Here is an 18093-nt window from a genome sequence, read left to right on the forward strand (position 1 = left end):
GAAATGATTTCCCAGAGATGAATTATGTGATATGTGATGAGAGAGTATGCTCATGAAGTATACAGGAAAACACTGAACCACAATGAAATTTGTGAACCAACTTGAAATTTATGATTAAATTCATATGTATATGAATTAACTATCCCGGCTGAGAATAAAATCAAGAGCTGTGTGTGTGTGTGTGTGTGTGTGTGTGTGTGTGTGTGTGTAGTATTAAGAAGAAAAGATGGCCGGGCGCGGTGGCTCAAGCCTGTAATCCCAGCACTTTGGGAGGCCGAGGCGGGTGGATCACGAGGTCAAGAGATCGAGACCATCCTGGTCAACATGGTGAAACCCCGTCTCTACTAAAAATACAAAAAATTAGCTGGGCATGGTGGCGCGTGCCTGTAATCCCAGCTACTCAGGAGGCTGAGTTAGGAGAATTGCCTGAACCCAGGAGGTGGAGGTTGTGGTGAGCCGAGATCGCGCCATTGCACTCCAGCCTGGGTAACAAGAGCGAAACTCTGTCTCAAAAAAAAAAAAATAAAAAATAAATAAATAAATAAAGAAGAAAAGATAACACCATATATCTTGCATAGACCTAACAGAGAAGAAGAATAAGTAGAGGGATGCTTTCAGAGTTTTAAAAAATGAAACAAAAACAAAACAAAACTGCAGTGAATTCCAAGAGTGATTGTGAAGTATTTATTTTTATATGAAAGCACATATTAAAGGATGCTATGAAAGTCAAGAACCAGCAATTAAAAAGAGGGCATATTTGTGTGATATCAAAATGGTTTCTGAGCCTCTTTGAAGTCGGGACCCTAGAGCCAGGAAAGGTAAAGCATATGGTTGAAAGGCCATCAAGTGGTTACAACTACAAAATGATGGAATTGGGCAAATGAGACAAGAAAACATGTGGCCAGATTCTCTATTAGCCTCCTGAGAAAGAGGATAATAAGTTGGTACAGTTTATCAGAGTAAGAATTTACGATTGGTTTAATGAAAAATTCTGAATACTGCACTGTTTAGCCTTCTGTTCTAACTGAAACAGAGTCCTAGCCATTGAAAGATAACATTTTAGTGTTTTCTAAACGCAGAATCAATGAAGACTGAATTTTCTGAGCACTTATCCAGTGGGCAATAAGATGCTTTCTGCTGTTTAATCTCTAGTGGCTGAAGAGGTAGCTGGAGGGTTGGAGCAGGAAAGAAGTGACGGTTTGACAGCACAGATGAGATGGATTAGATTAAGAGTGACCAAGAGAGAAACTGGGTGGCCATAGATATAAAATATCTCTGACTGTTTCAATCAGACAGTAGTGTCATTTTCTTTCTTATTGCATAAAGAAGACATTTAAAATCCTATAGATTTTATTTTAAAGTTTCTTTCTGAATTTAGATGAATACTGTTACAGCATTCTAATTCTTGATAAGAATTATCAAAATGTTTGTATACATGCATAAAAACAGGAATTGAAAGTAGAAATGATGTCCTTTGGATTATTTATTCACTTTCTCCCCAAAAGGAAAGATGTACAAAATGTATTTAGAGTTCTAGTTTGCTTTTTTTGTGATAATTAACTAGTTTACTTCATTATTTTTTATTTCTGTAAATTTCCTATAATGAAATAAATAATCAAGTTAAACTCTATTGGCATATTACTTTAATTTTATTTATTTATTATTAAAGAACTGAAGTGCCATGTTGGTGATTAACCAAGTATATTGTAGCTTATGCTGTACTAATGTGACAAGTATGTGGCTTGAAGCCAGTTAAATGTTTGTATGTTTCCAGCCTACTTAGTGTTTTCAGATATATAGCTGTCAAAGTTACTGCCCCGTTATACTGTTATTGTTGGGTCTATTGTTAATGGTACAACTTATTGTTCAACTGTCAAAATTTGAGTTATGTGGTTTCTTTGTATCATTGGCCAGGAAAATTTTTTTTGGTATATCTTTTCAATGTTGCAAACGGGACCAGGGATTTACAGTAGAACTACAGAAGCTTTAAAATATTAACAGCCCATTAAGTACAGGATATGGTTCATGAGGTTTAATGGGAAGTTGTTAAAAGGAGATGGAACTGTTCCAGTGGTTGGGGAGGCATGGTTAGTGGCAAAGAACAGGGCAGAGAATTTTTAAAAGCTTGTTTTTTGTATAAATAATATTCAGTGTTTGGGTACACTAAACAACAGTGACAGCAAGAAACCTCTGTCTGACAAGCGGTATCTCGGAGCTCAGTGAGAATTCCATTTGGTGCATATGTTAACTTTCCTTTTCAGAAGATACCCAACAGTGTTGTGTTAAAAAAATTTCCTGTGGAGAGTTTGAGATGCTTGGCATTCATTAAATCAAACCTTAAAAGACTTTGAAATAGCACCTACTTTGTTTAACATTTAAAAAATTACAAGGCTCTCGAGATTAGTCCTTGGAATAGTCTTTAGTGATTATCCAGAGTATAATAAAAATTCAGGATTTTCAGAAGAGGGCATTTAAAAAGCAAAATAGTGTAACACTTAGGAGCATAATGTTTAATATACACCTGAATCTTGGTTCCTTAGAGAGTGGCACACACAGACTCTGTGTCACATGGTCAGTGATTAGAGTATAATATATCATGTGGGTTCCCTTACACATACTTAGATCTTGGCTCCCAGATCAGGGTAGCAGGTCTAGTCTTCTACTTGTTTGAATTAAATCCTTTTTCCCCGAGTTCCTTAATCCTGTGCAATTTATGTAACTTTTCTGAGACTCAGTTTTTTTTCTCCGAGAGGCTCTGCTACTTCATAGGATTATTTATAAGCTCACATGAAATCAGGTAAATGAAAGACTTTGGAAATTATCAATTGTTAAACTTACTATGTGTGATATTATTATTAGATTAGAATAGGTAAGACAGAAGCTAAGACTCTGTAACTTTGGAGGCCCAAATATTGGAAACATAGATCTATTTAATGCTGCTGCTAACTCTTTTTAGTAGACCAAAGTTTGCTTTACCACATATGCATGATGGATTTTTTGCTTTGGATTTTATGTTGGATTCATATCATTGAACAGAATTTGAAGAAAACTGAGAGGCCTGTGGAAACTTGAATGAGAATTACAGTGAACATTCAGCATGATTTCCATACCTTAATTCCCTACTTGAGTGATCTTCCTCAACCCAGTCCATGTTATTATTCAATACTCACTGTCTGGAAAGCTGACATGTTCAGTTTTCTATTGCTGCATAATAAGTTACCCCAAAACTTAGTGGCTTAAAACAACAGAAATCATTTTTATTATTGCTTGTGGTTTCTCTGGGTCAGGAATTTGGGAAGGGCTCATCTGGGCAGTTCTGGCTAGGACTGTAATGCAGTTGCAGTTAGATTGTGGCTGGAGGTGGAACAGCAGGGGACTGAAGCAGCTGGGGGATGGCTGGGCATCTTTCTCTCTTAATGTGGTTTTTCCATGTGGACCAGTTTGGGCTTTTGTCCAGCATGCTGGCTTCAGGGCAACCAGCCTGCTTACTTGTAGGCTCCAAAGGCCAGTGTTGCAAGAGAAACAAGGGAACTGGCCTATGGTTTAAGACTTAGCCTCTGACACTACTAGCCTGCCCAGAATCAAGGGAAAGAAACGTAGATCCCACCTCTTGAGGAGAACGTCAAAGTCATATTACATGTGGATGGGAGATGCTACTGTGACCATATTTGGAAAAAACAATTTGCCACATGAATGATTAATTCTGTCACTTCATATGTAGCTTTTGCTATTAACCTGATTTCTCTAGGGCCACTGTATGGAATGATTTATTCTTCCTTTTATTTTGCAGCTACACAGTTTTCATGTCACAAATAAACTAGAAAGAATAAAAGCTAACTAAAAAAATAGAACTACTCTTTTTATATCCTCTTAAATCTAAAATCACCATCATTTTGGAAAGGTTGTTTGACAGATGTAATGAAAAAGAAAAACTCAATTTTTCTTGACATCTTACTTTCTTAACAAAACATATGCTCCTAAATATTGTTTTGGAAAGCTCATATTAAATAGAAAAAAGCATTGATACTGACTTGCATTAAAACTCCAGAAATTCATGCTCAGAGAATCATTTGTGCTTTGACAGGTATTGAGGATGTTTAATTTTATTTCCCAAGGCACTGAGTTTTATAGGCTGAGTCTTTGTATAAGAAAAAATTTAGGTCGGGCGCAGTGGCTCAAGCCTGTAATCCCAGCACTTTGGGAGGCCGAGGCGGGTGGATCACAAGGTCAAGAGATCGAGACCATCCTGGTCAACATGGTGAAACCCCGTCTCTACTAAAAATACAAAAAAAATTAGCTGGGCATGGTGGTGCGTGCCTGTAATCCCAGCTACTCAGGAGGCTGAGGCAGGAGAATTGCCTGAACCCAGGAGGCGGAGGTTGTGGTGAGCCGAGATCGTGCCATTGCACTCTAGCCTGGGTAACAAGAGCAAAACTCCATCTCAAAAAAAAAAAAAAAAAGAAAAAATTTGAAAATTGTAGAGATCTGCTTACATAATGAAATATCCTAACGTACCTCAAGGAATTACAAGTTTTCAGATGATATTCAGCCATTTGGAGAAATGATGAGAGCTAGGTCATAGTGTTTAAGTTATGGATATAAAAATTACGTTTTGCATAACAAGTATGGATACAAACATGTATTAATATACTTAAATTGGCATATGTTCATGGAAGGATTATGTTAAAGTAATATGATTGGAATAGAACAGTTTTAGGGTACATATTTTTTAAGGAGTTTGAAATGACATTTTCCCTACACACCTCTTTAAGCAATCAATCGTTCAAATGGGCAACTTCCCATATGTTCAATATAGGTAATATTTTAAGCCTAGAGAGTAATAAAGGAGACATTCTTTTCAGCTTACTACCTATGTGTCCTGTGGAGAAAGGATAGTTTTGGTAAATAATCTTTTTGGCTTTAATGTTTGAACTAATTTTCAAGGTTGGCTTGCAATGAAGGACTATAAATGAGAACTACTGAGCACATTTTATAAATTAATTTTTAATAGTAAAAATAAAAGCATTGCTTTGTTCTGAAAATTTGGTAGAGATGGGAGGGAGTATTTAGAGTATACTACTCACATCCTGAGATTCTAGGTAAGTTAGAAAGACATATAAAATATAATATTTTAATAATTAATGATTATCATGTCTTAGATGATTGTTAGGTTGCCGGGTAATTAAGATATTTAAACTAAAAAAATCAGAGAGATTTTTTTCATTTAAAATCACCAGGCAGCTGGGCGCGGTGGCTCAAGCCTGTAATCCCAGCACTTTGGGAGGCCGAGGCAGGTGGATCACGAGGTAAAGAGATTGAGACCACCCTGGTCAACATGGTGAAACCCCGTCTCTACTAAAAATACAAAAAAATCAGCTGGGCATGGTGGTGCATGCCTGTAATCCCAGCTACTCAGGAAGCTGAGGCAGGAGAATTTCCTGAACCCAGGAGGCGGAGGTTGCAGTGAGCCGAGATCACACCATTGTACTCCAGCCTGGGTAACGAGCAAAACTCCATCTCAAAAAAAAAAAAAAAAAAAAAAAAAATCACCAGGCAGTTTTATAATGTTGGTTTTCCCAAAGTGTTAGAACCTTCTGAAAGTGACCTTTAAATTCTAATATTAAAATATATTTTAACTTTGCAAAGAAAAAGAGGCTTCTCAGAGAAATGGCTGATTTCAGGCCTATAGGTTAGGGTCAGTGCTAAGTAAAGCAATGAGGTCACATTACAAGGACACGGGGATCCCATTGGAGGCCTTCCTACTGGCCAACCTGGGAACCACTGAGCACAAAAATATAAAGTATAGTAATAGTTTGTAAATCACTAGAAAACTAGGAATTGATAGACCTGTAAAAAGAGGAGAAAGAGAGTTTCCTCATTATAGTAAAATACTGAGGGCTGAATAGTATTAATATATAGAGAGATCTAGAGTTGAAAAATCATCATGATAAAGATTACATTAGGCAAGGATCATGTATGCATGCTAAATTTGGGGGAAGATTTTGGTGAGGATCAGGGTATTTGATTAACTTCAAGTGTTAGACTGCTTATTAAGTTGCAAAAAAAAAAAAAGATCTATTTATGCAGTCGAGAAATCAGGTAACATCTTGACCAGGTGATAAAAGTTTATGCAATGAATGAAGGACAGATAGATCTGTTATTTCTCCAGATGTGATTTTCTGGTCAAGAAAGTATAACCTCAGCCTAATCACATCAGATAAATGCAAAATCAGGAATTTTTTATTGAAAGAAAGGAAGGAAGATAATGTCCCTTAAAAATGCTAATGTCAGCTCAGGCATGGTGTTATTCATGCCTATAATCTCAGCACTTTGGGAAGCAGAGACAGGTGGATCACTTGAGGTCAGGAGTTTGAGACCAGCCTGGCCAACGTGGCAAAACCCCCACTCTGCTAAAAATACAAAAATTAGCTGGGTGTGGTGGTGGGCACCTGTAATCCCAGCTACTTGGGAGGCTGAGGCATGAGAATTGCTTGAACTTGGGAGGAAGAGGTTGCAGTGAGCTGAGATCATGAGACTGCACTCTAGCTGGGTGACAGAGTAAGACTCTGTTTCAAAAAAAAAATGTTGGCTGGGTGCAGGGCCTCACACCTGTAATCCCGGCACTTTGGGAAGTCAGGGTGGGTGGATCACGAGGTCAAGACATTGAGATCATCCTGGCTAACAAGGTGAAACCCTGTCTCTACTAAAAATACAAAAAATTAGGTGAGTGTGGTGGTGTGTGCCTATAGTCCCAGCTACTCAGGAGGCTGAAGCAGAATTGCTTGAACCTGGGAGGCAGAGGTTGCAGTGAGCTGAGATCACGCCATTGCACTCCAGCCTGGGCAACAGAGTGAGACTCCATCTAAAAAAAAAGTTAAATGTCATAAAAGACAAAGAGACTGTGGAAATATTCCATGTTAAAAGAGACTAAAGAGGCTGGGCACGGTGGCTCAAGCCTGTAATCCCAGCACTTTGGGAGGCCGAGGTGGGTGGATCACGAGGTCAGGAGATCTAGACTGTCCTGGTCAACATGGTGAAACCCCGTCTCTACTAAAAATACAAAAAATTAGCTGGGCATGGTGGCACATGCCTGTAATCCCAGCTACTCAGGAGGCTGAGGCAGGAGAATTGCCTGAACCCGGGAGGCAGAGGTTGCAGTGAGCCAAGATCGCGCCATTGCACTCCAGCCTGGGTAACAAGAGCAAAACTCCGTCTCAAAAAAAAAAAAAAAAAAAAAAAAAAGACTGACAAAAGTGGAGTATGAATGGTAGACTAGGTAAAAGTGTTATAATGTAAATTTATGCATTAAATTATGCATTAAGTGGATTTCTTAGGATTTACATACTGAAATATTTAGGGGTAAAGTGTCATGATGTCAAGTGGTTGAGAAAAGTGTGCGTGTGTGTGTGTGTGTACAGAGAGAGCATGGCTGCAAATAGTATAAAATTGCTAACAGTATCAATAGATGGGTCTGGGTAAAAGGAACACGGATATTCTTTGTGCTATTTTCATTTTTGCAACTTTATTTTAATTTAAATTATTTTCAGTAAGTTTTTTTAAGGAACTTGAAAATAGCTAGCTTGTATTGAAATTAAGCAAACGAACAAGGCTAGGCTCTGTGGCTCACGCCTGTAATCCTAGCACTTGGGAGGCCAAGTTGGACAGGTCGCTTGAACTCAGGAGTTCAGAACCAGACTGGCCAACATGGTGAGACCCTGTCTCTACAAAAAATACAAAACCTAGCTGGGCATGGCGGTGGTGCCTATAGTCCCAGCTAGTTGGGGGGCTGAGGTAGGAGTATCACTTGAACCTCCGGAGGTCAAGGCTGCGGTGAACAGAGATCATGCTACTACTCTCCAGCCTGGGAAACAAAGCGAGACCCTGTCAAAAAAAAAAAAAAACCTTGGAAAACATACAAACAAAACCAACTTCCCAAGGCACAGTTTCGTAATTCAATAAACTAGTAGAAATTCATTACTTGGAGATACTTGAAAGTATATCACATAGCGGGCCGGGCGCGGTGGCTCAAGCCTGTAATCCCAGCACTTTGGGAGGCCGAGGCGGGTGGATCACAAGGTCAAGAGATCGAGACCATCCCGGTCAACATGGTGAAACCCCGTCTCTACTAAAAATACAAAAAAATCAGCTGGGCATGGTGGTGCGTGCCTGTAATCCCAGCTACTCAGGAGGCTGAGGCAGGAGAATTGCCTGAACCCAGGAGGCGGAGGTTGCGGTGAGCCGAGATCGCGCCATTGCACTCCAGCCTGGGTAACAAGAGCGAAACTCCATCTCCAAAAAAAAAAAAAAAAAGAAAGTATATCACATAAAGACATGAAGGGGATTTTGAGCGCCAAAGTGAACAGTATGATGTAATTAGCTCTGGTGTCTATAATACTTTCTCTCTGTGATTGTTTCAGCTGATATAACCAAAGATGTGAGAAAAAGAAAGTTTGGGCCAGAGCAGAGTACGAGTCTGAGGCTGAGGGAGTCATGGCAGGACAGGCGTTTAGAAAGTTTCTCCCACTCTTTGACCGAGTATTGGTTGAAAGGAGTGCTGCTGAAACTGTAACCAAAGGAGGCATTATGCTTCCAGAAAAATCTCAAGGAAAAGTATTGCAAGCAACTGTAGTCGCTGTTGGATCGGGTTCTAAAGGAAAGGGTGGAGAGATTCAACCAGTTAGCGTGAAAGTTGGAGATAAAGTTCTTCTCCCAGAATATGGAGGCACCAAAGTAGTTCTAGATGACAAGGATTATTTCCTATTTAGAGATGGTGACATTCTTGGAAAGTACGTAGACTGAAATAAGTCTCTATTGAAATGGCATCAATGTGAAACTGCCCATTCCACTGAAGTTCTGAAATCTTTCATCATGTAAATAATTTCCATATCTCTCTTTAATAATAAACTAATGATAACTGATGACATTTAGTGTTTCCAAAGTTGTTTCCTTGTACTGATATAAACATTTCCAAATAAAAATATATAAACAAAAAAAAAAAAAAAGAAAGTTTGTAGTAAACGTGAAAGAAAATAGTAGTGAGTTTATTGATAATATCCTAATTTGTTATTTCTGTTAAATCTGGACTATTTACATGTGCAGTAAGAAAAAAGGACTTAAACTACTGTCTTTCCTTTTAGAAAAAAATACAGAATTAGAGAAGAAATAGCAAAAAAAAAAAAAAAAAAAAAGAAAAGAAAAGAAATAGCATATATTATTTTCAGTGGTCTGAATAACTGAATTTATACTATTTACTCATGAAACTAGTTGCCTGACGTCTGCTGGTATATTAAGCATTCTGTTGTTTGTATCTGGCTTTGAAAGCTCCCTTCTGTCCTTAAGCTTTGTAATTGGATTCATTTATCCTCTAATCTACTCTAGTTTTTACCAACTCACAGAAATCTCTGGCAGCCTACTGTATCAATGCCTTTTTCACTTTTTTCTTTTCTCTTGTCTTTGATTGGATGATAAAGTTTCTCTTATGAACTGTTTAGTCAGGAGGAATCTTGACACCTTTAGACAATTTAAAATGCTCGATTAAGCAAGTCACAACACAAGGTGAAATCTCTCACTGTAGTGGACCTGGTGTATACTAAAATTTGTCATACTTTTATGAGCTTAGTAATATGCTTGCATCAAATTTTTTGTGAAAAGAGACAGGCCATATATAAATGAATAAAACTAAATCTTTTTTTTTTTTTTTGGCTGTTTTCTACTTTTAGAATTGTTCCAGAGTGCTGGAATTACTATATAATCTGTTAAGTCCTAATTACTTATGCTTCTAAGACACCGTGATTTCGGGCTTTGAGAGTTCTCTTGAACAGTCTACAACCTGTTCTCTTCATTAAATCAAATAAAAACATTTCTAATGACAAAATTCCAAAAATGGCCATTATAGGTTTCTCTTTATTGTCGCTCAAATAATATTGCATAAGCAGTGATTGCCAAATTGGCATATCTGTATGCTCATTGATTAATTTTGCCATATAAAGCCTGAAAACTAAAATCAAATTATGCCCATTAGACCTCCCAATTATCACCAGGAACTGGAAAAAACAAATAAGCCCAGCCAAATGCCAGATAGCTATATGATAGTAAATATATACAGGGAAAAAAGGATGGGTACTAAATTTTACTAAGAGCTGTCTTGGGCTAGGCACTATGTATCTGGTAACACAGTTTCAAAAGAGAAATGTACAGGCTCCTTTTGAAAAAAAAAATATAATCTCATATCCTCTAATATTAAATTATTTTTGTTTTATTTAACTATGTACAAATATAAAACAAAATGTTTTTATGCTTATAGCTCTTACAGAATTATAAAATCATGATAAATTATCATTTTAATAATAAGAAAAGTACAAAACCAACGGAAGTTACACCTTATTAGGAAATTCTGCATTATTAGGAAGACAGAAACCATTACTGAAACTAAATTGCTTTCTCAAAGTGAATATGACACAGATTTCTCTGAGGTTTAGTATGCCTGTATCACTGAATGATGATTATTCTCCCATCATTTTTCTCTATTCCAACTGTTGAAAACCTTTATTTCTATAGCTTTGTGACCTTGTTGAGCCTTCACTTGACACAAAAACATTCTTTATATAAGTATTTCTCTGCTTCTCATTTGGCTATGACAATTAAAGTAGTAATATTTGGGAACAGTGTTACCCAGAACACAAATGCCAAAGCAGGCACTGACACTACACAGCAGTATTTTGTTGTAACATATTTATTCACATTATATGGTTTTTTTTACCAGAATATACTCATGTTCATTTTTTAAAAGATTGTTATCAAGATGTAAATCTAAATAAAATAAGAAATTATCAAAAGGAGAATTTTATAGACTTCTAGGATGAGTGACACTGTATTATCAGATCTAATTTTGCAGATGTCGGGATTGAGGTCCAGAAAATTTAGTAACTTGCGTCAGGTCATACAGTGAGAAAGTACATTTATTCCCATGCTTTTCTAGCTCCAAACATTGTGCTCTTTCTGTTAAAACAAGTTGCCTGAACTCCTAAAAGTTTGGGAGTTCAACTGAGTGTAGGCTGAGGGTTTCAGTGCTATAACTTCATCTCCTGCATCTCATCAGAACACTCAGATGCAGTGGGCTACTGAAGGATGGTAGCTGTAGGAATGGTAACAGTCAAATTATATGATATATTTAGTGTAACAATCTGAAAACATTTATTGTACAAATTCTTTTTTTTTTTTTTTTTTTTTTTGAGACAGAGTCCCACTCTGTAGCCCAGCTGGAGTGCAGTGGTACGATCTTAGCTCACCACAATCTCTGCTTCCCAGGTTCAAGTGATTCTCCTGTCTCAGCCTCCCAAATAGCTGGGATTACAAACGCCTTCCCCAACGCCCAGCTAATTTTTTGTATTTTTAGTAGGAACAGGGTTTTGCCCTGTTGGCCAAGTTGGTCTCAAACTCCTGACCTCAGGTGATCCAGCCTCCTTGGCCTCCCAAAGGGCTGGGATTTACAGGTATAAGCCACTGCACCCAGCCTATTATACAAATTCTATTATTCGTTATTTATTTACTTTAGTCTCACACCTTATATAGGTTTCCTAAGTTGTAGAATGCTGTGGTATTTAAATTCACTGTTGTTTCAATTCACTGAATAGTTTTCCATTTGTGGTAGTATATATAATCTCCCCCATGCATTTTTTTCTTTTTTTCTTTTCTTCTTCTTTTTTTTTTTTTTTTTTTTTTTTGCCAGAAGATTAACCAACAAACCTCTGGGTGGAAATGTTCAGAGTGACCCATGAAAATCCACATGAGATACACATCAAACGAGTTACTGATGCTCTCCTTCTTTACCTCCCTTTGAGATTATAAATGTCACTGCTATAAAACTGCTGATTATTACCTATTCGGAGAATAAGAAACCTATTCATGCAATCCAGTGTCTCGTTGTATGCCTTAGACATCAGGCTGCTTTAACCCAACCCTGAATCTGAAGTTTACAACGACCTTACAGTCAACCTGTCAGACATTTTAAACTTTTAATTTTAAAGGCACACTGTAAGTATATATAAGGTTTCGTGAAGTCCTAGTCCTGTGCTGGATATAGAATTTTAAAATTTTTAAAATGCGATATTAAGCACTTAGCTACAATAGTTTGATGATTGAAGAATAAAGGAATAATTAACCTATGAGGTACATTTTGTTTCTTTTTTTTTTTGAGACGGAGTTTCGCTCTTGTTACCCAGGCTGGAGTGCAGTGGGCAATGGCGCGATCTCGGCTCACTGCAACGTCTGCCTCCTGGCAATTCTCCTGCCTCAGCCTCCTGAGTAGCTGGGATTACAGGCACGTGCCACCATGCCCAGCTAATTTTTTGTATTTTTAGTAGAGACGGGGTTTCACCATGTTGACCAGAATGGTCTCGATCTCTTGACCTCGTGATCCACCCGCCTCAGCCTCCCAAAGTGCTGGGATTACAGGCTTGAGCCACTGCGACTGGCCTTGTTTCTTATTTTAAATATGTTTCAAAATAAGTGAAAATGAATATATATTTGTATTTGTGGGTAATTGTATATATATAGTTAGTTTTCTGGCTTTCAAATTAAACTTCAGACTAGTAGTGTAAGTTTTGTTTCTTAGCATTTATGCTGATATCAATAAATGTTGATTATTATAATTTTGTCTTATATTTTGAACCAAAGGATGTCTCTCTACTGATGGAATTTCAGGTACTACAGAAGGCCAACATGAGATAATTTTGAAATTGTATAATTTCCAAACTTGCATTCGTCTTCTTCTTTTCTTTTCTTTTTTTTTTTTTTTTTGAGACGGAGTTTCACCCTTGTTACCCAGGCTGGAGTGCAATGGCGCGATCTCAGCTCACCGCAACCTCCGCCTCCTGGGTTCAGGCAATTCTCCTGCCTCAGCCTCCGGAGTAGCTGGGATTACAGGCACGCGCCACCATGCTCAGCTAATTTTTTGCACCATTAGTAGAGACGGGGTTTCACCATGTTGACCAGGATGGTCTCGATCTCTTGACCTCGTGATCCACCCGCCTCGGCCTCCCAAAGTGCTGGGATTACAGGCTTGAGCCACCGCGCCCGGCCTTTCTTCTTTTCATAAGAAATACAGTGAAGTCATCTTTGTTTTTCAATAATCATGTTGTGCTTATCTTCGGCAAAAGTTGAACAGTCAATGCTTGTTAAAATGTTGATTTAAAGGAATTAATAGTTGGTTGGGTGTGGTGGCTCATGCCTGTATTCCTAGCACTTTGAGAGGCTGAGGCGAGTGGATCACTTGAGGTCAGGAGTTACACCAGCAAGGCCAACATGGTGAAACCCTGTCTCTACTAAAAATACAAAAATTAGTTGGGTATGGTGGTGGGTGCCTGTAATCCCAGCTACTTTGGAGGCTGAGACAAGAGAATCACTTGGACTTGGGAGGCAGAGGTTGTAGTGAGTCAAGGTCAGACCACTGCACTCCACCCGGCCTGGGCATCAGAGTGAGACTCCCGTCTCAAATACAAACAAACAACCAAAAAAGAAGTTAATAGTTTTAGTATTGTATTATAGGTCTTTATATCTCCAGTGCTTGGTAGTATAAATTAGCATAATATTTCTGAAAAGCATCTTGTTAATGTAAATCAATGGTGTTAAACATTTTTCAAACTTAATCTTTGCTCTATCAGGTGCACTTCTAGAAATGCCTTATAAGGACACAAACAAATGTATCAAACAAATGTGTACAAAGATATTGCCATACTATTTACTATAGATAAAAATTGGGTGCGATTTAAATATTCAATAAGGAATATTTAAATATACATTTTTGAATATGTGAAAAATAGGATAGATATACGTATCACCCATCTTTAAAAAGGAACATTTTTAAAAGAAAAAAATGTGAGATATTATCAATGTTAGATTACATAAAAATATATTGACTGGAATTCAATTAGAAGAAAAACATATTGAAATGTAGTTGAGAAGTCATTGGTATAATTCTTTGTGAAGGACTCATAATTCTGGTAGAGTTATAGCTTCTTTAGTAAATTACATAGTTCATATTTTTAAAATGTTCAATAATAGGCTGGAGGGATTCTGATAAAATTTAGTTGCCGTAAACAGCTTATCTTTTCTCTAACCGTAGAGGACATCATTGCTTCTTAATTCTTAGTCCCTTCTCTAATGCTCAGCCAAAATAAGCAGTAGTAAATTGTAATGACCACATTGAACCTTACATCTGGGCAGTGCTTTTACTTTATGAGATACTTCACATACTGTATTTCTTATGTTAATTTTAAATTCCTACAACTGCTTTTTTTCATGTTTTATAAAATTGGCTGTATTTGCCCCTTCCACCCTTCTATGGCATGATCTTATCTCAGTGTCTCTAATCTGAGATAAGATCATGCCATAGAAAGGAATTACAAGCATCTTTCTATCCTAATGTTTTAAAAATTTATTGGGAATCAGAATTAATTGAGATTCATATAGAGTGACTCAAAATGTAAATAATTCAAGAAATTAAAATATAAATAACAAATAAAATATGAAATAATTTTTGCTAAGTGGTACTATGAATCTGTCCTCTGCTAAGCCCTTTATACATAGCAATTGATTTCATACTATTATTATATAACCTCAGTCCACAGTAGAGAAAACTGAGGTAAAAAGGAGATTACCCAAGATCAGGATCATCCAGTTAAAAAAAATCGCAAAGCTGAGATCCAAACTTGGGTCTCTCTGAGTTTAGTCTGCAGTCACTGTTGTCCAAATATTTATTGATGTTCATTTTATGCTACTGTGCAATGAAGTGATTTTACATTTGTGAATAAAAAATTCATACAGTCTGTACCACTAGAATTTCTATTCTAAAAGGGAGAGATAGGCAATAAACAAGTAAACAAGTACATATTTTCTAATTGTGATGAATTCTGTACAGGAGAAAACAAGTTACAATGTGCTATGATCTGACTGTATGTCCACCCCCACCCCTGAAATTCATATGTTGAAACCCAGTCTCCAAGGTGATGGTATTAAGAGGTGGGGACTTTGGGAAGTGAATAGTGAGGGCAGAGCCTTCATGAATGGGATTAGTGCCCTTATGAAAGAGGCCTGAGGGAGATTGTTAGCCCCTTTTGCCCTTCCACCATGTGAAGATGCAGCAAGAAGTTATCATCTATGATGCAGAAAACCCTTATCAGACACCACATCTGCTGCTGCCTTGATCTTTCCAGCCTCTAGAACTGTGAGCAACAAATTTCTGTTGTTTATAAATTACTCAGGCTAAGATATTTTGTTGTAGCAGGCTTAATGGACTGAAACAGACATGGGTGTCAAAAAGTGGGGTGTTGCCATATAACAAATACCTAAAAATGTGGAAACAACTTTGGAACTTAGTAATGGGTAGAGGTTGGAAGAGTTTTGTGGTACATAGCTGTGAAAGGAGGCTTCAGGACAATTCTGGCAAGTGCTCAGAAGAGGAGAACTATAGAAAAAGCTGCAGTCTTCTTCTTTTTTTTTTTTTTTTTGAGACGGAGTTTCGCTCTTGTTAACCAGGCTGGAGTGCAATGGCGCGATCTCGGCTCACCGCAACCTCCGCCTCCTGGTCTCAGGCAATTCTCCTGCCTCAGCCTCCTGAGTAGCTGGGATTACAGGCACGTGCCACCATGCCCAGCTAATTTTTTTGTATTTTTAGTAGAGACGGGGTTTCACCATGTTGACCAGGATGGTCTTGATCTCTCGACCTCGTGATCCACCCGCCTCGGCCTCCCAAAGTGCTGGGATTACAGGCTTGAGCCACCGCGCCCGGCGTCAAGCTGCAGTCTTCTTAGAGATTAAGTAAGTAGTTACGAACAGAATATTGGTACAAATACGGAAGAAGTAGGTCATCTTAATGAGGTCTCCCATGGATTTAAGGACTATATTACTGGAAACTAGAGGATAGATGATCTTTGTTATAAATTGACAAAGAACTTGGCTGAATTGTGTTCGTATTTTGCTGCTTTGTGGAAGATGAATGTCTGTGATGAAATCAGACATTGGGCAAAAGAAATATCTAAGCAAAGTGTTGAGGATGTGACAAGGTTTCTCTTGACTGCTTATAGTAAAATACATGACAGAATGAATTAAAGATCGAGTTTGTAATCACAAGGGAAGTAGAATTTAAAGAGTTGGAAAATTCTCAGCCCAGCTATATGGTAAAGAATGAAAAATTATGTTTGGGGAAGAACACTAAAGAGTGTGACCAATCAAATGTTTGGTAAAGAGATTAGTATGGATAGAAGGAAGCCAGATGCTATTCATCAAGACAATGAAGGAATTACCCTAAAGGCATTTCAGTAATCTTTGGGGTTGCCCCACCCATCATCATAGGGTCAGAATGCCAGGGCCTTGGAGATGAAACATTTCAAGGCTTTACTCCTTGAGTTCTGAGGCAGTACTCCTTCACAGAGTTAGTTGTGGCTCAGGCTGCCTCTCCAAAAGGCATGGATGGTAGATCATGGTGGTGTTCATTCAGTACCATCTTCATGACTGTGCAGAGTGCATGCATGAATTGTGGTGGCATGGGTATGTCCACCTAGATTTCACAGGATGTCCCAGAGAGCATTGGTACTCAGGCAGAAAATTGCTATGAGGGGAGTCATCACCGAGGGCCCCCACTAGAGCAATGCCTAGTGGAGCTTTGGAGAGTCTCCACTAGGGCAATTGAGGGACTGTGTTAAAGAAACTTCTCTTCCTGGTTCCTTGGGTGGCATGGTTTCAAATGCAGGAATTTCCTTTGAGCACCTCCTCTAAGCCTCCATCCAGAGACCAGAGGGTATTCAAATGCAGGAATTTCTGGGCTTTCTCCCTCTTTGAGCCCCTCCTCCACTTGGGCCAGGTAAAATCCTTTGTCTAATCTTCCTGAGCACACTGGAAAGCCAGGTGGAGCTCTTTTGTCCCAAATTCCTGAAGAAAGCTGTGGGAGGAGGGGCTCTGTAACTCAGGGTTGTAGAACAAGTAGCCAATATGGTATCAGGGTCAAAGATCAATCACTGCAGAGAAATTTTGAAAGAACTCCTCTCATTGGACGAGAACATGAATGGGGAGGGAATAACTCAAGGGTTAAAACTTCAGCTGCACCTACTTGAAGGGATTCCTTCTCTGGGTCCCCTCCCACGAAAATATGGGAGCAGTCTTCTTTCTCTCTTAGATCTACGATATTTATTCCAACGGTAAACTCACTGAGCCTCTGGGGCACGTTTCCCCATTCTTCCGGATTAGAGAGGCCAAGAATCTACAAGCTCTGGGTACTCCCGGAAACACAATGACCAGTGGAGCTGTGAGAGTGGGAATGCCCCCAAGACTCCAGAGCAGTAGAGGCACCAGAGTGCAGTTCCAGCCTGGGAGAGCCACAGGCACATGACTACAGCTGATGAGAGCTGCGGCATGGGCTTCACCAAGCAAAGCCATGAGAGTAGGATTGCCTAGAGCCTTGGGGGCCCAATCCTTGTCCTAGTATGTCTGGAAGGTGAGACATGGAGTCAAAGATTATTCTCCATTCTTAAGATTCAATGTTGTTTGCCCTGTTGGTTTTTGAACTTGGGACCAGATACCCCTTTCTTCCTTCTCATTTCTCTCATTGGGAATCTATCCTATGCCTGTCCCACAGCTGTATTTGGGAAGTTTATAACTTGTTTTATTTAACAACTAGAAAGCAGTTTGCCTCAGGATGGGTCAAATCTTGAGTCTCACCAATATTTGATGACTTGAGACTTTTTTTTTTTTTTTTTTTGAGACGGAGTTTCGCTCTTGTTACCCAGGCTGGAGTGCAATGGCACGATCTCGGCTCACCACAACCTCCACCTCCTGGGTTCAGGCAATTCTCCTGCCTCAGCCTCCTGAGTAGCTGGGATTATAGGCACGCACAACCATGCCCAGCTAATTTTTTGTATTTTTAGTAGAGACGGGGTTTCACCATGTTGACCAGGTTGGTCTCGATCTCTCGGCCTTGTGATCCACCCGCCTCGGCCTCCCAAAGTGCTGGGATTACAGGCTTGAGCCACCGCGCCCGGCCTACTTGAGACTTTTAAGTCGATATTGGGGTGAGTTAAGACTTTGGGGATTATTGGGATG

At 38.7% G+C, this 18093-nt stretch overlaps 2 protein-coding genes across 2 annotated transcripts in view; both read left to right on the plus strand.

Moving 5' to 3' along the window:
- ADAMTS6 (ADAM metallopeptidase with thrombospondin type 1 motif 6) overlaps window positions 1-18093 on the plus strand; it is a 348499-nt gene that overhangs the window by 103040 nt on the left and 227366 nt on the right. The window lies entirely within an intron of this gene.
- LOC120364030 (10 kDa heat shock protein, mitochondrial) lies at window positions 8437-9006 on the plus strand. Its single transcript, XM_039469479.2, has one exon. It carries the CDS (start codon window positions 8491-8493, stop codon window positions 8797-8799), a length of 309 nt encoding a protein of 102 aa, XP_039325413.1. The 5' UTR covers window positions 8437-8490; the 3' UTR covers window positions 8800-9006.

This window comes from Saimiri boliviensis, chromosome 1 (assembly GCF_048565385.1).
Source record: "Saimiri boliviensis isolate mSaiBol1 chromosome 1, mSaiBol1.pri, whole genome shotgun sequence".
NCBI lineage: Eukaryota > Metazoa > Chordata > Mammalia > Primates > Cebidae > Saimiri > Saimiri boliviensis.

Coding starts and splice junctions, on each gene's coding strand:
- LOC120364030 (XM_039469479.2), top strand. CDS start 8,491: ATGGCAGGACAGGCGTTTAGAAAGTTTCTCCCACTCTTTGACCGAGTA.